The 24,105-nt window shown below is 43.9% G+C and overlaps 2 protein-coding genes across 2 annotated transcripts; both read left to right on the forward strand.

Moving 5' to 3' along the window:
* Positions 1-1,607: 1,607 nt before the first annotated feature.
* On the forward strand, positions 1,608-6,644 carry LOC311338829 (keratin, type II cytoskeletal 8-like; the record flags this gene model as incomplete). Its single annotated transcript, XM_084464151.1, has 9 exons — positions 1,608-2,240; positions 3,836-4,044; positions 4,249-4,309; positions 4,455-4,550; positions 4,711-4,875; positions 5,282-5,407; positions 5,815-6,035; positions 6,145-6,185; positions 6,307-6,644. The coding sequence occupies exons 1-9, from the start codon at positions 1,707-1,709 to the stop codon at positions 6,642-6,644; spliced, it is 1,791 nt and encodes a 596-aa protein (XP_084320277.1). The 5' UTR covers positions 1,608-1,706.
* Positions 6,645-17,180: 10,536 nt separating this feature from the next.
* LOC311338830 (keratin, type II cytoskeletal 8-like) lies at positions 17,181-21,521 on the forward strand. Its single transcript, XM_084464152.1, has 9 exons — positions 17,181-17,643; positions 19,230-19,438; positions 19,550-19,610; positions 19,706-19,801; positions 19,916-20,080; positions 20,213-20,338; positions 20,470-20,690; positions 20,806-20,864; positions 21,014-21,521. Exons 1-9 carry the CDS (start codon positions 17,257-17,259, stop codon positions 21,154-21,156), a joined length of 1,467 nt encoding a protein of 488 aa, XP_084320278.1. The 5' UTR covers positions 17,181-17,256; the 3' UTR covers positions 21,157-21,521.
* Positions 21,522-24,105: the final 2,584 nt, after the last annotated feature.

Consider the following 24,105-nt stretch of genomic DNA (forward strand, 5'->3'; position numbering starts at 1 on the left):
TGTTATTTGACAAGAGGGCGAAAACTTTCTTGGCAACTCATTAAAAATCAACATAAAAATATTTATCCACAGAGATATATGGAGGAATTAGGGGTCACTGTCCCTCCAGATGTAAACTAACTTAAACTTATTGTCAGAAAAATATGCATGTTAAGATATGGGTCCGGTCCTAATCCTAAAAACAAGCAATTCTGTGGGTTATTTGTACTTATTTGTGCAACCATGGCAACAGGTACCTGTTCAAACGCATCCCATTGTGCACAGAGATAATACAACTAGAGGCCCCTATATCCCAATCAACCAGTCCCTCCGGCCATTACACACAGCTTACATAATACCCACCCAGGTTCACTACAGGTTTTTTATACATCACATATATGAATAACCAAGCTTTGTTGAAGAGCTCAACCGAGCAGTCGAGCCAGAGAGGGAGAGAGGGAGAGACAGGAGGATTAAAGAAACACAAAGGTGGGGCTGAGGGAGAAAGAGAGGAAGAGGCTGGGTCTGTTTGTTCTTCTAGCGGGCCGATAAGGAAGGAATGTAGTGAGTTTAAATGTTCTCCTCCCCGCTCTTCTTCGCGATAACCTCTGTGAGATGGGGGGGGGGGTGCCCCAGACTGAGGTGTGGTGGTGGGTGGGTGTGTGTTAATTTTGATTGATTGATTTTACACATTCTTGAATGGTATGAATTCTGCATGTGTATGGTATATATATACTGCACCTGACAGATAGTGACTAACCAACTTATAGGGGTTAATGGAGAGTAGCAGTTGTTGCTATGATTGAATAAACACTTTAACAACCCTAATGTGAAGACTCGGGACTATGAACGGACAAAGGGAGGGTCATTAATAGAACAAGAGTGGAATGGGGCACCGAATCTACATTTTCCCACATCTATCTTGTTGTGGTTTTGGCCAGCACACATACAGGCCCTGGTTGTGCAAACAGGATTTACGGCGCAATATGTCAAGCCCGTGAGAACTTAGGTGTAGCGAAAAGGCCATAAAAATAATATTCATTATACCAAATGCTAGAGCACAACGCACATGAAGGCGTTGCATGAATTTGTGCATAGGTGTGTTGAATTAGTGCGTACGTGTAAACTCGGTGCACGCCGCTAGTGTTCCATGGGGCCTTTGTGAGTGCGGAACGTGTGCGTAATGACTACAGGTCAGGCCAACACAGGGGGCTGGAGGAAAAACTTGGCCTAATCAATCTAAGCGACTCCAAACATGGCAGGAGAGGACGACAAATAAAACCAGTTTCCAAGTGAGCTTAAAAAACAAGGTGAAAAACGCTCACAAGTGACCATTGTGTAAGATGTGTGCTGTAAATGTGTAACATGATGCTGTTTTTCCCCCTGCTATACCAACTCTCCTCCTCCTCCTCCTCCTCCCCACCTCTGCTCCAGCTCACACCACCTTCCCCCCCCCACCCCCCCGCCCCCCCGCCCCATACCGAGGGGGCTGTCCGACCACACCTCGACGGTGTCTCTGTTCCGCTCCCGATAAATAGCAGCATGGCACCGGGGAGGGTCTGTCTGCCTGAAGCTGCACTCACTCACTGGCTCTCTCTCTCTCTCTCCGTCTCTCTCCGTGTCTCTCTCTTCCACTGGATCTCTGCCTCCGCACACGCCCCAACACAAGCCCGCTGCATCTCGGTGCTTTTGAAGAAAACCAACCTAAATCCCTTTGCCGTGTGACCATGTCTGTCAGAGCTTTGAAGACCACCACCGTCTCCTCCAGGTCCACCTCCTCCGGGGGGGGCGGGGCCGGCCCGGGCCAGAGGTGCTACAGCAGCCGCTCCTTCTCCGGCTACGGGGGTCCCGGCGCCGGCAAGCAGTCCTTCGCCGTCCGCAGCTCCTATGGGGGCGTGGGCTCCAGCGGAGCCGGCATGGGCGCCGGCAGCGGAGGCTTCGTGGTGGGCGGGTACGTGGCCGGGGGGTCTGGCCAGAGAGGCGGCGGCAGCGTAGAGTATGGCTACATGGGCGTCGGCGGAGGTATGGGTGGCGGTATGGGCATGGGTGGTGGTATGGGCATGGGTGGCGGTATGTGCATGGCTGGGGGTATGGGTGGAGGCATGGCCACCAGAGCGGCCCCCATCACGTCTGTGACGGTCAACAAGAGCCTCCTGGCGCCCCTGAACCTGGAGATCGACCCCAGCATCCAGGTGGTCCGCACCCAGGAGAAAGAGCAGATCAAGACCCTCAACAACCGCTTCGCCACCTTCATCGACAAGGTGAGTCCCTTCTGTGGAGCGGGGCCTCCTGGTGGCTCCCTGCTGCTGCTGAGCCACAATCTCAGAGCAAACCCCTCATCCCGTTATCCCTAACCCTAACCCTAACCCTTCATTTCATTAGCCAAAAGAAGCTTGAACGCGAGCTCAAAATGCCTGCATGTAAGGCAAACCGCCTCAGGTTGCAGAAGATTTCTTCAGGGAGTTGTGGCATTTTGACTGGCTTATGAATATTATCTTCCTTATATTGGATCTCAGTGATGCCTTAGCCTGCTCATATCGGTTTGAGACCCTTGAGTTTAGGCCAGAAGCATAGTTATTTTCCCACCGTCAGAGGACATGGAGTCCAAAATTTCCATCGTCTTCTGCAGAGTGATGGCTCTGCACTGAACAGAGCAATGTTGTTGATTAATAATCAAAAGACCAATCAGGTTGCTAAAGGCAGCATTTTTAAACTGTACAAAAGTATTGTTAAATGTTTCAAATCAACACTTTGTAGATTTGGTCAGTGTAGAACGCTTCACCCACTCATGTAAACGAGTTTCTCTTTTGTCGAATATCTCCATGACCAAACAGGAAACAAGGTGTAACTCCACCCCTTGCAGTTTCTGGTTTCTGGCCCAGGCTCTGAGCCATCTCCCCATAGAAGTTATGCTATGACATCTGCTGGATCTGAGTTTATTGAACACCATACAGAAAGTGGAGTGTAATCATACATATCTACAAACATGAACACCTGAACAATGGAGGAAGCCTGACTAAGAGCAAGAGCTTCAGCCACGATCCACCAAGCTTGACTATGCATGATTGCAAAAAGAAGCAACCACTCCTCTACACACACCTTTGTCATAAAGCTGCCATCACAGGGGACCTGCACCCATAAACAAACACACACACACTTGTAAATGCAAGTATGCATCCATGAATGCACAGACAAATACATGTATGCCACGCCCATGCACGCACATGCTTACACAATCAGACTCAAACAGACACACGTGTGACCACACACACACACACACACACACACACACACACACACACACACACACACACACACAGAAGTACACACACACACACACACATAGATGTATGCAATCATATACAGAACGGTTTTGCTCATTATTTTGTCCATGTTTTGCTGTGTAGGGAGAAAGAACAGCGTACCCCAACTTGAGGACAGCATATTAACATTGTGAGAGGATTGTGAGCCAGGGCTGAGAAACAGTGCCCCTTTGTGTTGGAACACAGCAATTATAATCTGGAACAGATCTTACAGTAATTACTGTGACATTTAAAGTCAGTTGGCACTATATGGCAACATAGTAAAATGCTCCTTTTGTGTTCATGTTGTGTGTTTCTTTGTGACTAACCCTTTCAGTCAAGTGCAGTACCCCAAACTGTCAATGAATATTTCAAGAATTTATTAAGTCTGCCCAACATAATACTATTTGGATTAAAAAAATTCTTGTTATTTAGTTTAATTGAAACCTTGTAACATTCATCAGTCCATCCCTTCCTCCAATTCCATCCACAAACCCTCAAACAATTTCCTGAAATATCCTGCATGATGCTGAACTTGGAGGTTTTATCTGCAGGTGCGCTTCCTGGAGCAGCAGAACAAGATGCTGGAGACCAAGTGGAAGCTGCTCCAGGAACAGACCAGCAGTCCCTCCAGCATGGACGCCATGTTCGAGGCCTACATCTCCAACCTGCGCAGACAGCTGGACGGCCTGGGTAACGAGAAGCTGCGGATGGAGTCCGAGCTGTATAACATGAAGAGCTTGGTTGAGGACTTCAAGAACAGGTGAGTGACGCTGGTTATCCCCAGATCCTCCCTGGGAGTAGTCAAGTATCTTATCTCTTGGCCTATGCTCCTGAGAGGAGCAACGAACTTAAGAAGAAGATAAGAAGATCTTATCTTATGGTTTATAATCAACAAAAGCTCCTTGTAACCTGAGGATGAATGAACCATCACTGTGAATGAAGACTTACTTTCTCTTTCTTTTAGGTATGAGGACGAGATCAACAAGCGCAACGAAGCAGAGAATACCTTTGTGCTGATAAAGAAGGTTTGTTGCATCCACCCAAACCAGAATGATAGAGAACAGTCTCCAAACTATAACTGGACTCAAAGTGCAATAGAGTCCAAGCTATAGTCAATGGTTGGTTTCAATGGTTTCCCTATGCAACAATACATTGTGTTGTCCTTTGCAGGACACAGATGCAGCCTACATCGTTAAAGTGGAACTTGAGGCTAAATTGGACAGCCTCTCGGATGAACTTGAATTCCTGAGACAGCTCTACGATGTGGTAAACTTATATCTTAAAATAAATTGTCATGATATTGGGGAATTACCCCTTGGTATTGGCCACTCCAAAAAAACGTGTTCATTTCTAAATCAAAAGTACGCATTTAGGCTACCGAGATACAGCAAAATTAAGAATAGAATTCATGATATATTATCATCAGGAGCTGCGTGAGATGCAGAGCCAGATCAAGGACACCTCTGTCATCGTGGAGATGGACAACAGCCGGAGCCTGGACATGGACGCTGTGGTAGCGGAAGTGCGCGCACAGTATGAGGACATTGCCAATCGCAGCAGAGCCGAGGCCGAGGCCTGGTACCAGTCTAAGGTACGACCGGCAGCCGTCTCACACACACAACTGTTTTAAGAATAGATAGGAGCTCTCTTCAAGAACCGTCGTCTCAGACATGAATTGGTCAAGAAATATTTGACTGTTCTCAATCCTTTTGCTCCTTGCACAGGACTTTATTTAGTTTCATTTATTTTGTTGTGACTCTGAGTTTGATTGCAATGCTATGACACGCAGCCTTGCTTTTCAGTGTTCAGTTTTCATGTGCTTAATGAATGTGAATGTAACTGTAAGACTGTAAACAATACGCACATATTCAGGTAGTAAGTTCTGCAAAGCAACGCAAGACGACACTCCAACATCAACAGGATGAGTTTGGGAATTGTCATCAACCTCCCTGTCTTCTCGCTGTTTGTTTGTTCTGGCTGGGACCGGACCGAACCAGTATGCGGAGATGCAGCAGTCAGCAGGGCAGCATGGAAATGACGTGAAGTCAACCAAGGCTGAGATCGCCGAGATCAACCGCAGGATTATGAGGCTTCAGTCGGAGATCGACATGGTGAAGGCCCAGGTGAGGATCGCTCACTGTTCCACAGGTCCAGGGTCATTCAGCAGGAGGGCTCTAGGAGGCCTGCAGCTATAGATTGTGGGCTTTGTGGATCGAACCAAGAACCTCCTGGCTGGGAGTCCTACTCCCAGCTAACCGCTACCCTATCCAACTGTGATTCATGGATGATGACCGCTATTGAAGGCTGCATTACTGTCCAAATCTACAGTGTGCAAATAGTATTTTAAGCACGGATGGTGGATTTATTATTGTAAACCATCTAGTTTGTCCCTGCATATTGCATTCCGACGTACACCATCAGTATGCTCTCTCAAACTATGCACACAAGGCTTATGAGCTTAAGAAAGGAATAGATTCAGCTCGGACACAATCTTCACCAAAAGATTGAATAGCAACTTCTCTACCTGTAGCGCAACACCCTGGAGGGTCAGATCGCAGAGGCTGAGGAGCGCGGTGAGATGGCGGTGAAGGACGCCAAGCTCCGCATCAGAGACCTGGAGGAGGCCCTCCAGAGAGCCAAGCACGACATGGCCATGCAGGTGCGCCAGTACCAGGAGCTGATGAACGTCAAGCTGGGCCTGGACATTGAGATCGCCACCTACAGGAAGCTGCTGGAAGGAGAGGAGGACAGGTATGGCTTGTGGTGGCTGATGGAACCAGGGGCGGTACCGTTAGACTAATGCATTCACTGGTTTTGTACAATCGTTTGCTTATTCTTATCATTGCATCCGATTCCACAGGTTGCTCACGGGGATCAAGACATGTGTGTCAAAGCAGACATGTAAGTTTGTTTTTCCATAAAATAAAACGTAAACTTAACCGACCATACATCACAAATACATAACATAGAAATACTTTTTTTCGATACTCACAGACAAATGCAACTATTTATTTTTGTCCAGCTTCAAATTACAACGCCTTTAGCATGGAGAGCTCCCGCACACCATCATACGTTAGCGCCTCCTTCGGTGGATCACATGCAGTCAGCACCACCATTGGTGGGCACGAGGGGGCAGTGGTGAGCAGCGGGGACGACAAAGTAAGCAGCAGCAGCATCTCTGCCACCACGGTAACCAAGGTAGAAGCCGTTGTTGTCAAGACAGAGGAGAAGCAGGAGAAGCAGGAGGCCGAGCTGGTGGAGCCGGTGGCACCGGTGGCTGCCGAGGAGAAGCCGAGTGCCGCGGTGGAGCTGGAGAACACAACAGAGGAGGAGCCAGTGGAAGCCCCCGTTGAAGAGTGAAGTTCAGACGTTCACCTGAATGGTTCACCCCTTGATGTCATGTTCTGTTAAAAACAGACAATTAGGAAAAAAAGAAAGAAAGAAATTGTTCCACACATTTGCCCACCACCATATAAGGCTGATTCCATTTGTGTTCAAATTTGATGCAAACCTCAAAAGTGAAAAAAAGCAAACCGCAAAAGTGAAAAAAAGGACTTATGTAAAAGGAAAATGTATTACTGATGAAGGCCAAATGCATTGGGCTATTCAAGAACAGTTTTGAAGAAAACTTATTTCCATTTAAACTGAGTTTCATCCCAAAATAAAAATGTTTCATTTGAAGGTCGTAGTGTTCATTTTTACTTTACTTTTTTTACATGCTGTCTAGTACTAGCCTGAAAATCATCCAGAATTTCTACTTCAATTCACCTCTTAGCTCAGAGTATATTTATCAACCTATCACACACAGTGAATCCTGGGCCCAGAACATTAAAAACAAGTGGGCTGGGACTTGAGACAAATATAACCTTATATATAACCACAGCCATCATTTGAACACCATCAAGATTTCTGCCAGCTGGTGGTGCTGTTTGTTGTGTTTCAACTCTCTCAACTCTTTAAACTTTCTGTCTATAGCGTTCAGTAGGTCTACAGGTTCCTTTTTTCACAGTCCATGTGAGAAGACCCATTACGCCATTTCACAAGTAGTATTTATTAGAAATATAAAACCCTGATCCTGTGGTTCCTGAATCTACTGTCTGCTGTCAGCTGTGTGTAGGAAACAAATGGGAAATTCTCCACGTCCCTGACAAATGTCTTCCACTGTGGGCGTGCCTGCACTGCAGTCGCATGCCTCAGGCCACACACATCATACTTTTATGTTATTTAAGGAAAACAAAATATGAAAAGCATGATTACTGATTCCTTGAGTCCAAATATTGAAAAAAAAATGCAGGTAGTTCAAGGAGCAGTTAACAAGGAACGACCCCACCTCTCTTTTAGTTTACCTTGGAGCAAGAATAGAATTCAGAGTTACATACTGTCCATAGAAAGCACACACACAAACCCTTTGCACACAAGCCTGTGGTAAACAGTAGGAGGTCAACATATGCTTTAATATCTGAAAGCTGAAACATACCAAACGCCCCTACTCAAGACAGGGTCATGTTCTGTCATATCTGGCTTTGATATTATGGTCACTAGAGGTGGAAGGTTCCAGTAACATTTTCGTAATAATTTAAAAGATTAAAGTTCAACCACGCCGAGAATGTGGGATGTGTGAGGGTGCAACGATAAAGAAACACAATTTCTAAATAAAATTTGCTAAATTGTATTTCTTTAAATATGCATTTTTCACTTGATTCGTATTTCAGCTCAGTACTACAAAACTAGAAAAAACCAAGCAGCGATCTAAATCTGTCCTGTTTTGTGGGGCATCTTGTGGTTGTGTAGAAAGAGAAACTGACCCTGGGGGCTATTTTCTACGCTGCAAATTATACATTAATGAATAGAAGATGCACAGTGCAAGTGTGAACCTATGCATGTATGTGTGTGTGTGTGTGTGTGTGTGTGTGTGTGTGTGTGTGTGTGTGTGTGTGTGTGTGTGTATTGTATTGTATTTGGTATTGTAACATGCTTCATCATGAATTATGAGTGTCTAGTATACATAGGGGCTTACTTCACCTAAGAATGCTATGCATCCTTTCTGATGGCCACAACTCTAGTTGCTCCACTTACTCTAGTGACTAAGTGGTTCACCTATAATGCAATTATTTAAACAATTTGAACAGACGCATCTTAGGTAGTAAAAGTGGAACTGCATGCAAATGCACACACACACACACACACACACACACGCACGCACGCACGCACGCACACACACACACACACACACACACACACACACACACACACACACACACACACACACACACACACACACACACACACACACACACACACACACACACACACACACACACACACACACACACACACACCACTTTTACTACCTAAGATGCGTCTGTTCAAATTGTTTAAATAATTGCATAATAGGTGAACCACTTAGTCATTCTCTCTTTTTGTGTTGTGGCCATCAGAAAGGATGCATAGCATTCTTAGGTGAAGTAAGCCCCTAGGTATACTAGACACTCATAATTCATGATGAAGCATGTTACAATACCAGACACTAAAAAAATGTACATTATATACAATATAGACCACATACACTTATGCACATACAGAATCACACACACACACACACACACACACACACACACACACACACACACAAACATGCAAACACACACAAATGCTTGCACACAAACAGATACACATAAACACACACACTAATGCATGCACATGCACATTTGCTTTAAGAAGGAATGAACATAAGAAAAAGAAGATTTGGATTGGTCAAACTAAGGAGAAAATATTGATTAGTCTTGAGTGCAAAGGTGTTTGTCCTAAACAAATATGTAACAATTGATTAAATCTCTTGGCCAGCTCCTTGACATTGGCTATTGTAGCTATTTTCCCCACACAATATAAAATCTTGGTGAACGGGGAATTTTACTTTCTTTCGCTTCGTATTTCTGTACTTCGTACTTATTGGCAAACAATAAGTTGGTCAGCAGTAGTATGGCCTGTAAACTATGAAAGTAATCTTTATAATGTCTCTCTGTTCACAGCTGATTCTTCTGCTTCTGCACATGACGCCTCAGGAACGAGGAGGAAACACACGTCCTACATGGGGCCTGCAGTGGGGAGGAGAGAAAGACGCAGAAAGAGGACATACTAGTTTGAGCCTTAACGCACGGTTCTGATGCATCTATCAAGGCAAAGGTGAAGTACCAACAAACCTTGCCACGGATCATTTGATTGACATGTTTTGCATTTCCCACAGAGAATTGTTTTTCAACCATGTCTTTACACAATTTAAAATTGTAACAATGAAAATGAATAAACAAATGCAGGAGTGCCTTTGGAGATAAGGTATGATGTCTGCAGCAAAGATCATCTTTTCAATGGTAACAGAATTCCACAACATTTTTCTGATGTTGTAGAGAAAGAAAGGCAGGGCTGCGTGTGGCCAAATTATATTGCTCAAAGCAATAGAAGCTGTGCGTGTAATAAACAGTTACTGTGTCTGATCCTCTTCCAGGTAATAAGTTTTGGGATCGTCATTTGTCAAGTCTAATAAAATAAATTGGCTGCAAATCACTGTAAGACACGAGGCACCCCAGGCATAACATGATATTCTGTCAATGAGTCTGGACCTGGATCTGTCTGAACAAGTACCTATATAAACTTCTATCATTCATAGTTCTCATTGTAGAACATCAGGGCATTTTTCGCTTGAGGCAGAAGCACGTCTAAGGCGTGCCGCCCTTCTACACCCCGATTGGGGTTCCTGCGTAAACGTCATGAGAGAATTTCTTTATAGAAGCTTGGGATGAAAAGGAAATTACGATATCTTGAAACAATGAAACTGCCAGCGTAGCTCTCCCCATAGGTGCCAGTGCTGGGTGTGGCAGGCTGTGGCACATCCAAAGTCTATCCAAACCTGTTGTGACCAGCTGTCAAACGATGCAGATCTGCAGATTTACTCAGGCGGACCCTTAGGGCGTTGCCAAGTTATGTTTTCCATGGGCCATCTCATCTCTCATTCCAGGTGAGGTGTGGTGGCTGAAGGGCTAGTGGGCGGGGGGTGGGGTGGGGAGAAACACACAAAAGACGATTCCTCAGGTCTCAGGAGCTGGGCCACAAATTACCATGATGTTGGCACTCCTGCATCGTTCATTCATACTTATAGTAGTAATAGTAGTAGTCACATTCCCTCTTCAGAAACTGACTCTGTCCCACGCACACTCACCACACACACACACACACACAGACCCACACACTGTTTGTCTGTGTTTCCTGGCAGAGGCGTGGTATGCAGCTTAGTATCAGTCCACACAGATTACAAAGCCGTCTTGGCCCACACGCTAGATCGGTGATAGCAAGGGAGGATTCTCAAAGGTGTTTCCATTGGTATCAGCACCACAGATCACTGTGTACGAGTGCTCACTCCCCAAGCGGGTCTGTAGCCAGTTTGTCGGTCATCATTCTTGTGATGTCAGAATGCAAATTGTATTGAAATTCGGATAATCGTTGGATAATAAAGAGCATCGCAAAGCCAGTAGCACTGACCGTGGTGTGTCCTGAGTTATACACCTTTTTACTTCTACTAGTGTGTCTATCTCTCTTTCATGCACGTGCACACACACACACACACACACACATGCATGTGCAAACATGCAAAGACATGCGCACACCCACTCACACACACACACGCATGCATGCTCAAACATGCAGACAGACAGACATTGAAGCATCGACTCTGGCCAGAGCAAAGAATGGCGTTCAGGGAGAATTACTAGCGTAGCGAGTGAGGATGGATGAAACTCCTGTAGAGATGAGGGAATTTCTAATTAAAGAGTTTAAGGCTTAATTAGACATCAGACATTGAAAACTGATCTACACATTGGATAAATGTTGATGTTCATTATTTTCAGTACAACCTATTGTTTATTTCATTTGAAATTAGCTTCAACAGTCTTCAAATAATATTAACATAACATGAGTCCCAGCTAGCTTTGCACAGAAACAGCCGGTTTAAATGTCTCAGGGCTACCTTTTACTTTTATACTTTGAGTATGCCTCAGAGCTTGTACTTAGACACACACACACGCACACACACACTATGGGTTGGAATGTTGTAGGGTGTGTCACATACATACAATTTGCAGAATTATGTAACTTCTTTCAGTTTTGTTTTTATATTTAATGCATTCTATAGTTAATTAATATAATGGCAGACATCATCATTTTAAAAGATCTAAAAACAGCCAAACAATCCTAACAAATACTTAAAACCAATAAATAAAACCAACTTTGACTGTCAGTAATCAATAGCTGTAACGCTGTCTCACACACATTATTATTGTTATCATGCATCCTCACCAGCACAGCTTTTACAAGACAATTTGTTAGACAAGCCTTTAAATATTATTGTCTTTTATTGTATGCTGCTACTGTCTTGTCCAGGTGTCATCTCAATGAGACCAAACCTGGCTGAAGAAAGTCAAGAAAATAATTTCCCAAGATGTTTATTTTGTTTTAGGACATATTGTACAATATTCGGTATCGGGTACGATAAGTACATGACAGCAATGGAGGTCAGTGTTGGGATACATTAAATGTCTGAGGTTTAGTAATAGCAGGAGCAGAGTGAGGCCAAAATCAAGCCTAGGTGAGAAGGTAAAGTAGAGGAGGTGTGTGCGGTTTATGAGGAGAAGCGATTGTAACTTGTTCTCACATGTTGAAATGAGCTAACCAGACACACCTTCAGCCACCACTGGAGAAACTAGATTCCACGTTTTTTACATTCTCATTTTACAACCTTTTGTGTTTTCAGACATTTTTATTCCTAGCCATGAAATGTAAAAACTAAAATTAAAAAAGACGTTCACTGCGTTATTCATTCAGAAACACAAAACACTTTGAAGTTGAACACCTGACAACGAGAGATGATACGTAATCACCATAATTATCAAATCCCTGCCTTTCCATTTCTCTCACTCACTCCCTGTCCCTACCCACAGACCCCACACAAAACAAAACAAAACCTGTAATGACGAGAAATCGGTTGCTAGGCAACGTGTAACAATCATTACAAACATGAAACTGCTGTGGGAAAGGAGCATGTGAAACTGAAGATTGTCAAGGGTTCTAGTAGTCATTAATCATTAATCATCAATAACTTCACTCCTCTACATATGCACACAAAATTACAAAATTGTAGAATTATTGTTTAAAAAAGGTAAACCCACAGGGAGCCAGTACAACTATGAATGAATATAGACGTGAGGGCAAAAGTGTGAGTTAATGAGTAGGTGAGTTGTAGTGTAGGCTCCTGTGAGTCAGATGGGCGATAGCAATCTATTCTGCATGATTAAGGGGTGGAGTCCAGGAAATGGATTCCCTGTGTAAGGGTGAAGGCAAGCGTTCTCTCTGGGTGTGATACCAGTCATGAAGTGTTTTATCTTAGACCCAGCAGTCCTGGGTCTGATTTGTGACCAGACCATGGAGCGTCTAACACAAGAAGCTTGGACGAGGGTGAACCGGAAGGCCTGGTACAGCCTAGTCAGATTCCCAGTCACAGTGCTGTGAATCAATTCTCACAATGTGATGTTTTCCCAGCATGTCAGGTGACATACTGTTGGTTTGATGACGGTATAGAGTGGAACAGATGTGTTCCACTCAAAACAGATGAAATTCTGGGAAGAAATTTCCTGCGCCTGCACTGTTGACTGACATCATCACACTCCCACACAAAAACAGGTGTATAGTATTGGTAACTGCTCGTTCATTCATGAATTCAGGGTTCTGTTGGCAAGCTAATTCATTGGAAAGACATTACTCATTGTGTCTGTCTCTTAGAGAGGTTGACTCATGCCAAAAAAACACAGTGTTAAGGTGTGTCCCCTTGGTCTGATGCATGTCAGCACATGCACTGGAATTGTGTCTGTTGTGCATGGGATGTTGAGAGTTTAAGGGCCACTAATCCAAAACAATGAGGGATTTATACAAAGTATTTTGCACTTGACATTTACGTTTGTAATTTTTATGATTATCATGATATAATATATCATTATCACTGCTTTTGCTGTAGGAGCCCTTGTTGAGTGTTTGTTTAGCGTTCATTGCTGCCTAACCACATTTTTTTTGCAGTGTTATTCTAGACGATGATGACGATGCTCACATGGGTGTGCACCTTTAAAGGTGGTGAAAGCTTGAGTTCCGTGTCAAATCTGATTCAACAATACTTCCAAATGGACACACCCACATCTCTATGGGGAAGCTAAAGCAAGCATGAAAGGGTGTGACTCTCTGTCAAAAAGCTTTGACAATCTGATGTTTCCGCATTTAATGATGGCATAGCTTGTTGTAAATAATTCAAGGTGGAACCTTGCAGCAAAGCTATGCTCAGTCTGCAGGCCTGTTCACATGTGATAGCAGTTCAAAGTACTCAGGATCTATCTATATTTTTGAAACGTCAATGAGTATTTGGTGTAGATGTGTGTCATATGTATATTATTGACAAAGCATGGAAATTGTATGACAGCATCTGTATTATTTTGACATGTGTATGGTATGGTGATGGTGATAAAAATATAATTATAATCCCAGTCTTGAATTTAGTTATTGTTTTAATCTCTAGTGGGGCCGAGCGCCAAGTGTGATTAACGATATATGTCAAAATATATTCTGCAATGTTTCACTGAATGGATTCGGCTGTGGCTTACTCCATTGGAAGAACTTTTTCTATTGCTTCCATCTACTGCGGGCAAGATCAGAAATGACAAATAACCACTTGGTAAACATTAGGTGACACCATCGGTTGTAACTGCAGCTTTTAAAATGGAAGTATTAAGCGTAGCTACGGCCTTACTCCATTTCTGTCCTGTGGCTGAAATATTAGAAAAAGTAGAAGTCAATCACAGTGAAAGCAGGTTCGGTAGGGGAGCCTTTCCCTGGCAGCTTCCTATGCAGCTCTTCTAGGGGGGGATCCCTGCTGGAGACCTGGAGATGTGGAGTGGCATACTGACCACTTCACACACGACTGTGAACAGCTTCACGGCGTGCTAGAGGTCACTCTGCAATGAAGTATAAAGTACAACATCGCCTGCAAATAGCAGCAGTATCACCCTTGTGCCGCACGCTAAAAAAATTCTCCTGACCTCAACTATGTCTATGCTTTGTCCATGAGTGTCATGTACAGGACGAGAGAAAACGTGTCTCTCGACTGTGATGAATCTTGACTAGATTTATACATAACCGCTTTTTTGTAATGGACTCAAGGTAGAGTACATGTAATGTTTCCTTAAGGGAAACACAATCTGTAACTTAATCCAAAGGTTTGGCTGACTAGAGCCCCTTGCTAAAGAACTCATTGGAAACAGAAGTATAAAGAGCTCAGTAGGGAGGAGTTTGTGTGTTTCAAAGCTCTATCCCCCAAGACTGTAACCTGGTGTGGGTGGTGGTTAGCAGTACCATGTCAGAGTAACAGGTTCTGAGAAGAGGGCTCAAGTGTGTCAGCGGTATGCAAGGTACTGCGAAGGGCATGGACAGGACTTGTAGGTGAGGAGTAGGAATTTGGAAGTAACATGGGACTTGATTGGGAGCCAGTGCAGGGATGATGAGTAGACAAGATATTTTTCAGAGGGCAGATTTTATGTCCGGCTTGAATCAGGACTGAAGGGTGACCAACTCACAGTCTGTCGCAGACTTCAGAGAAGGGTTACCTCCCGGAGCAGTGCCTTGGATGCCAGAACCACAAGCTTTGTGGTTTTACTAGCGTCCACGTTAAACAGGATTAGGGTGGGGAGTTAGGGGTTGGGTGGGATGGTCTGGGCTGAGATTGACCTGTGCTGAGATTGGTCTGTGTAGCAATGGTGGCCCAGGCTGTGCTGGCAGACAATCTCACCAGGGGAAAAAATAAAATCCTAAAATAAGAACAATGCCTTGATTCAACGCTTTTAACACAAACTGTGCCAACCACTTTCTTTCACTACTTTCTATTGTCATTCATCTACAACATCCAAAGCATTTGGCAAGTCCATCACCAAGACTTGTTAAATGGCATTTTCCACATGCAACAAAGCTGTCGTATACATGTCTATGTTTATTCAGTCTGTAAGGACGATTATATGAATGCACATGAAATAAGGGTCACAAAGACGAATAACTACTTTTAAATATGTCTGCTTTACTTTTACCACCATAATTAAAGATAGGAGAGTAAAAAAGATCACATCATCTGCATCAGCATTCTGCAGGGAAAAACAGAAAGGATAGGATAACCTGAAGCCATGCCTAAAGACAACAAGGTCTACCCTAACCTGTACAGTGTGTTGTCTCACTTGTCACTCTGTGTGTAGGTTCTGCATTTTCTGCCCTCATTAACAGTGACGGTTTTAGGTACTGGCGGGGCGGCATTACTGGGGGGGGCGGCAGGAGGGGGGGCGGGGGGCGCACGGAGGGGGTCTCGCCCGAGGCGCAATTCAATGTAGAACCGCTACTGCTCATTAACATACCACAAGAAACCCCACCCCAATGATTACAAACCTCCAACTAGGGCCAGGGTTGGCCTTTTTTCACAAAGCATGATCCTACTTGTGTGTTCATCACCACTGCATGTCATTCATACTTCATATGCTCATACCATTTATCTTTCCAGTGTTTGCATTCAATTGTGTGCACTTCCAGAGTTAGCAAAGAAGTGTTTATTAAATGAAAATAAATATGTCAAGCTGAAGCATGTGTCCTGGGTTAGGTATGTGGGTGTGCATGTGTATCTTTAGGTGTTGTTTAGCCAGAGTGTGCATGCATTTGTGTGGGTTAAGATGTGTGTCTGAGCATATATGTGTGTGCATGTGTGGGCCTGTATGTGTGTGCATGTGTCTGTGTGTGTGAGAGAGAGAGTGTGCGTGGGTGTGCGTAGAGGAGGTGGTTATTGCATAGGTGACTCAAGAGGCCGAGAGTATGCTGGTCTTTCCTAGTCAAAGGTTTTCTGGCTGTAGTGCCTAGTGCCTCTGTATGATATATACCCTGATATATATGTGTGACTTGCTTGTGCCTCACCGGTAAGATAGTGTGGCCTAGCATTTATTACTCTCATATGCAGGTGCCATTGTGGGCCTTTCTGCTGATGGGAGCGCTGTTGGGAGTCCATTACACAGCTGTACCATTATTTAATAACAGTAATAGTAAAATATGATTGAATAATGATAGGGGTGTTGCAACCATAACCTGCACAAATAAGCAGTTATAAGAAAAGCATGGATTCTTCTAATAGCGTGAAAGGAGGGGGAACTTGACAGCAAAGTGCCACACCAGAGTAAAAATGAATGGAATGTGTTTCTGAAAATGTGGAAGAATGAAACCGATGCCTCACCCATGCAAAGACAAAAAATACTTTTTCCAAATGTTCAAATCTTAGGACAAGGACAAACTTACATTTGCAGGTTGTTTAATTTTGGTAACTGCACAGAACTTATATTTGCTACTTACATTGGATTTTTTTTTTTTGTTTGATTTGTATGTATTAACATAAATTATACAAATACAGGACATGGTATATGTTGAATAAAATAACTAAAAGAGGAAAATTCAAATTTGTAGACAGCAAAGATATCACTTTACTCTAAATAAAAAGTAATAAACTTGAAGAGAATTGAAAGGGACAACCTTGTTTCTCTCTTCAGCCACAGACAAGGGTGTGTCAACAGGGCTTATCTCTTTCCAATCCCTCCCTACCTGTTTTACAGGACCAGCCACTCCGGCCCCTACCCCGCCTGAGGCCGAGGGAGGTACACTGCAAGGTGGACAGAAGAAAAAAGTGAGAGTAAGCTACAGGTGGAGGCCCCGCCCCCTCTGCCTCTCCACAACTATAAATAGTGAACACAGCCAGCAAGGAAGTCACTCACAAGGTTTCTTTTCTCCTTTGGACGCCTTCCTGCCTCCTGTCCTCCTCCAGCAGCAGCTTTTCGGCTTGTTAGAGTCAACCACCCTTAAAACCGCAACCATGAACAGAAGCTTCAGCGCCAAGTCCTACTCTGGACCAGCCAGGAGCACCGTGGTGTCCCGCAGCATCCGATCTGGGTCTGGAGGCTTTGGCAACAACCAGGGCAGTAGCTACAGCGTCAGAAGCTCCAACTATGGTGGAGTCGGCAGTGGATTCGGCAGCGGTGGCGGTTCATTCTCCAGCGGTGGCGGTTCATTCTCCAGCGGTGGCGGGTCATTTGGCGGCGGTGCCGGTTACATGAACCAGACCATCACACCTGTGACAGTCAACCAGAGCCTCCTGGCCCCCGTCAGCGTGGAGATCGACCCCCTGATCCAGGCCGTCCGCACCCAGGAGAAGGACCAGATCAAGACCCTGAACAACCGCTTCGCCTCCTTCATCGACAAGGTCAGTGGATCAGGGCCGTATCCGTTCCCTTCCCCGTTGAGACTGTGTGCTCCGTGTGCACACAGGTGTGTGTGTGTGTGTGCTTTCAGGCCTGTGTGCATACAAGCCAGTGTCAGCAGAACAAAGAACGTCTTAAAACGTCACTCCATTGTAGCTTCTGTGTAAAAAGAAAAGTATATAGTCTGGTGCTGCTTATTGAAGTTGCTTAAGAGAGGATATTTCTACACAATGTCCATGGGTTTACTTTGCGATGGTTTTTGCTGTCGATGCTTCAGTCCTTCTGGAGGAGGAGTCAGTCAAAGGCACACTCAAAGTGATGGGACTTATCAGTGGGGCTTATCTCTATTCCCGTGCAATCAGTAAATAAATTACAGATCTGGGGGTCACAAGATATTACACAACGTTGACAGTGTGCGCCTGATCATGTATCTTCAGGAACATTGTATGAAGCATTCTAATGACAGCAATAAAAAAAAGGGAATGGCATTTTTATTAATTGATTAAAAAAAGTTCAATTTGACACCCCATATTGGCTATCATAGTCACTATCTAAACATGGGTGTGGCACCTAACGATCTGAAGGGCCCAGCAGATAGCCAGCCCTAGTATGAACCTATTTGCAACACACACCCACTGGGTCCAAAGTCTGTCTGCATATGCTAGCCTATCACCCAGCTGTATGGTCGGCTTCTGCTACATGGTGCCAAACCAGTGAAACAGGCTGTTTTGCCCTCTTGGAAATCAGCCGGCACACACCGAGCCCAATATACCAGACTTACAAAATGCCCCCAAAAATCCCTGCTGTATTTGTGCTTTGTCTTTTCGATAGTGCCGTCGGCCACACCTAGTTTTTTTATCGTCTAGGATGTCTGTGTGGCCATCACATCTCTACAGGTTTAAGGATGAGGTTTTAGGATGAGTCATGCCTAAGCACGGCACTTACACTGCACATACACACACACACACACACACACACACACACACACACATAGCCCCCCCCCCCAAACAAACACAAAAAATACAAACACATAGCTGCAGCCTAGATAAACCAGTTTGACTCAGTTTGAACAAGTCCCCTCTCTAAAATACTAGGTTTGTTTCAAGTTGAAACAATGGGATCTCTGCCCTGTGCTAATACAGGTTGCAGCCACATGGACAGGGTGTACAACATTTCTACTTAGTGACTAAGGCGACTAAGGTGGCAAACAGGGTGTGGCTGGCCAAACCCAGCTCCATGATGCTATCTGCTTAGCAATCCAGGTGAAGGTGTGGCATCGGCTGAGTAACCCAGCTGTTAAGTTAAACATTATTCAGTGCACATGACACACCCTTTAAACAAATTCACTTTTCTCCTACTCAACTGTTTCCTCATTTGACTACTGAGTTCAACTCAATTCAGATTTCCACTTACAATGTTTCCAAATACAATTGCTGTTGGAGGGGGAATTTATAATGTGGAAACACAAAACCATTGAATCAGAAAACCACACAACATTTTGGATCCCGATTTTCAATATTTCTTTGTATTATTTTGAACGTTTTGAAACAGTTGTAATGCAACTGCTACCTTCGGTGTGGCTCTGCAGGTGCGCTTCCTGGAGCAGCAGAACAAGATGCTGGAGACCAAGTGGAAGCTGCTCCAGGAACAGACCACCGCACACTCCAACATTGACGCCATGTTCGAGGCCTACATCTCCAACCTGCGCAGACAGCTGGACGGCCTGGGCAATGAGAAGATGAAGCTGGAGGGAGAGCTGAGGAACATGCAGGGCAATGTGGAGGACTTCAAGAACAAGTGAGTTTTTTTTGGGCAAAGCAATTACAGCAAGATCTTACCACACTTGAATCACCTTGTGGCCAAGCAAAAGAGTGAGCTTGTTTAAAATGTTGGTTTGTTCCTCTAAAGGTATGAAGATGAAATCAACAAGCGTGCCGCAGCTGAGAATGAGTTTGTGCTGCTGAAGAAGGTAGGGATGGAGGAGCAAAACAACTGGGGTAGCTCAATAAGACGTCCATTCAAGTGATTCAATCGGTGTGACGTTTGAAATGATTCTCTTTCCAGGATGTCGATGGTGCCTACATGAACAAGGTGGAGCTGGAGGCTAAGGTTGACGCACTTCAGGATGAGATCAACTTCCTCAGGGCCATCTACGAGACCGTACGTCATTTACCAATGTGTTATTTCAAAGGGGCACAAACCATGCAATAATGATTGATAAGTAGGTAATGGACAGTATTGAACAACTATTTAAACATTATTTGGGATATTCAGGAGCTCCGTGAGCTGCAGAGCCAGATCAAGGACACCTCAGTCATCGTGGAGATGGACAACAGCCGGACCCTGGACATGGACTCCATCGTCGCCGAAGTGCGTGCTCAGTATGAGGACATCGCCAACCGCAGCCGAGCAGAGGCCGAGGACTGGTACAAACAGAAGGTGAGGAAAAATTCAAGGGAACTTTGGTTAGTCCGGTCAGCGCAATGAAACACTCAACGTGGTTATACAGTGCCACAGGTATTTTTTTGTTTTTGAACGACTGTATTTAAGGTAAATTTTTTCTTTTTTTAGTATGAGGAGATGTCGACCTCTGCTGGCCAGTACGGGGAGGACATTCGCTCAACAAAGGCTGAGATGGCCGAGCTGAACCGCATGATCGCCCGCCTTCAGAACGAAATCGAGTCCGTCAAGACACAGGTAATGTAGCACCACCCCTCTGTCTTTATATTCACTACAGTTCCTCAGACAATACGAATCGGTAACATCTGAAAAATCTCAATAATAAATAACGTAAGTCTTAATAAATGTCATCATACTTCCACCTCCAGAGGGCTTCCCTGGAAGCACAGATCGCAGAGGCTGAAGAGCGCGGTGAGATGGCAGTGAAGGACGCCAAGCTCCGCATCAGAGACCTGGAGGATGCCCTCCAGAGAGCCAAGCAGGACATGGCCCGCCAGGTGCGCGAGTACCAGGAGCTGATGAACGTCAAGCTGGCCCTGGACATTGAGATCGCCACCTACAGGAAGCTCCTGGAAGGAGAGGAGGACAGGTACAGTACAACTGAGATTACAGTAAACCAGAAATCAACCGAAGAATTTCAAAAACAGGATCCCAGATTTTTTGGGGAATTTTGAATCTAATATATCAAATCATTCGTTCAACAGGCTGACAGCTGGTGGCCCCTCTCACACAGTCCACGTGCAGCAGACCAGCGGTGGCAGCAGTAAGTGCTCCTACTTAACAACACTACATTCATCAGCAGCCAATTCAAATAATCAATAGACCATGACATAGAAACATTTTGGATTTGGTGAACTCAATTTAACTGCAAAATGTCCAGATTCTGATCCTTTTTGTTTGTTTGGTCTACAGACTATGCCAGCGGCAGCTCTGGCGGAAACTTCGGATACGGTGGCAGCAGCAGCTATGGCAGCAGCGGTGGATATGGCTCCAGCAGTGGTGGTGCCACCATCATCAAATCCTCCAGCTCATCCGTGAGCAGGAGGGCATATTAAAAGAAGTACCTGATCCCACTACTCATCAAAGTTTAACCCTAGACACCGCCATCTGTGGTGCTATTCCATCTACCAATACACAGTTACAATGGAAAGGGATCAGTCACTAGTGATCTGGAACAAATTTATTCTAAGTAATGTTACAAGCTGCCATGGATTTGGCTAGGATCATTAGTGACTCTTTTAATTGCACTGTGCATTAGCCATGACAGGATTCTGAAGATATATACCAACAAAAAAACAGGCTTGATAACTCAGGAAGGCTACAGATGTTTACTCCCTGCACTGACATTTGACTACTAATGAATCCCATTAACGATTGAAAAGCTTACCAAAATAAATCTGAGACCAGTTTTATTTTTCAGCTGCTTTTGAAATGTATACGCCAAAGTGGAATTAAATAAATCTGTGAACTATAATCATTGTGTTTTGCTGTCTTTTGGCTTCGCTAATACAATACTTGACCTACAGCATCGCTTTAGCCTTTGGCATTCAATCTAGACTTAAACATCAAATGAGGTGATGAGTATATTAATAATGAATAATAATAATAATAATAATAATAATAATAATAATAATAGTTTTGAATGAGTGAGTTGGATCACCTGTACAGTATTTGTTAGTACTTCCACAGTATCTGATACTATGGATACACATAAACAGAACGAAAGCCTTTACTTTATAGAAGCAATAGGGAAAGGGAAAAATCAGCTTAAAGCCTTACACCATCATAACAGGCAGATCAAATCACCCACCCTTATAACAACCACCTGACATATTTGTATGGGGATCAGGGTTACCACTACCCTGGAAATCCAGAGTTCTCGCGAGAGCTTTGCTCAGCGAGTCACTCTGGGAACAAATTAAGTAATCACATCGGTGTATCTGATATAGGCGAGCCAGAAGCGAGCTAAACAGATGACGAGAGTGCTGCGAAGGAATCACAGTCCGGAATCAGTCAATTAACATTGCAAGATGGCTGCGGATGTTGAAACTGCTTTGGCCGGTACAATAAAAGAGTTAGACTTGTCTTTACAGAAGACGGCGCTCAAAGCTTTCCTTTGCAAGAATGACGTTTTTGCTGTTTTACCGACTGGATGTTTTACCGTTTTTCCCAAAAAGGGTCCCATGTTCCCCGGTCACAATACATACCCGTAATTCCTTAACGGGTCCTAATAATATTTAGAAAGGGCTTATTTTTTCCACCATAATTTCCATAATTGCCGAATTGTATGACATAAGACTATGCCTTCGCTGATTTAATTCAGCATTTTATTACGGTAGATTACAGGCCACGTGACGCGCATATCCAAATATGATGAGAGATTAGGCTGTAAATTGTTGTATCTTGTATCTTATCTTACCCCATATGGAAAAACATCCACATGCTATTTCTATGCAGTTTCACACATATGAACAATCTTTCATGTGTGAAACTAGCAACGATACGTCGGTGTAGAGAGTTAATTGCGCTGGGTGCAAGATAGGGCCCTTAGTTTGTTTATTATTAGTATTTATTTATTTATTGTTTATTTATTATTATTTATTATTAGTATTTAGTGTATTTATTATTATTTATTTATTATTAGTATTTAGTGTATTTATTATTATTTATTTATTATTAGTATTTAGTGTATTTATTATTATTTATTTATTATTAGTATTTAGTGTATTTATTATTAGTATTATTTTTTTATTTTGTTTAGTTTATTTAAACTGTCCAAACGTGACAAAAACAAATGCCAATTTACAGCCTAATCTCTACTCATCTAGGCCTATTTGGATATGCGCGTCAAACGGCATGTAACTGATGGCAATCAGCACTGATGGTGGAAAAAATAACAGACCGGGGAACATAGGACCCTTTTTTTTAAAAAGGGTCCTATATTCCCCAGGTCCTATGTTCACCTCTTGGGGAACAAAGGACCCTTTTTTTAAAAAAGAGTCCCATGTTCCCCAGTCAAAGCGGGGAACATAGGACCCTTTTTTTGAAAAAGGGTCCTATATTCCCCGGGTCCTATGTTCACCTCTCGGGGAACAAAGGACCCTTTTTAAAAAAAAGGGCCCTATGTTCCCCAGTCACATACAAAGCGGGGAAGATAGGACCCAGGGAACATAGGACCCGGGGAACATAGGGATGACCCCGCTTAGGGAATGGGGATCTGGATACGTCACCCTGTGTATTCTTCTGATTGGTCTAGTGTTATCCAATTGCGTGCAGTTATATTTTCAAATGCATGCTTGGTGCCGTTCCTCGAGTTGGGCCATTTTCATTACTCATTGCCAGACCCTACAGCTTTCTAGATGTGGGTCTGGATTTTCAGGCTAGGTTACCACCAGCATAACAGGTAAACAGGATAAAACTCAAAGCTGATAAGAGCAAACTATGTTTAATCACTCTTGACGTTGAGGCAGTCATAAATGGGTGAATAACACTGCCTGCTCCCAGAGACAATGATCAGGATGGTGTACTCTGAATACTTTCAAATGTTGGTCCATTGCAGTTAATTACATTTCAGGATCTGGGACCATTTTGTAGTTTATATCAAATCTCATGCTATGTAAATTGACCAAATACACACCCCTTTAATCAGCATCTTATCTGGAAAGAGTAACTCTATCAAAGTTATCAAAGTGGTGGAAACTTGTACAGTCGATGTCACTTGCCATGGGATGTACGGTAACGCTGTCCCCTCCCCTTAACCCCTTCTGCCCATACTTCTGCAGAGATTACCAAGAATTTAGTTAATAATCTTTCCTCTCGAGGGTATTTGGCTCATTTAGAATCGCCCCTACCTACTTCAGAATGGCTGGCGACGTGTCCTTAAAACAACCCTAAACGTTCATTTTCAGAAATGTGCAATTCACTGAGTGGTTAGTGGTGTTTGTTGATGTTCCAAATCAAGTATCATAGTGAAATACAGTCGTGTTTGATTGCTATTTTATCGC

This window comes from Micromesistius poutassou, assembly GCF_964030765.1.
Source record: "Micromesistius poutassou genome assembly, chromosome: 2".
Lineage (NCBI taxonomy): Eukaryota > Metazoa > Chordata > Actinopteri > Gadiformes > Gadidae > Micromesistius > Micromesistius poutassou.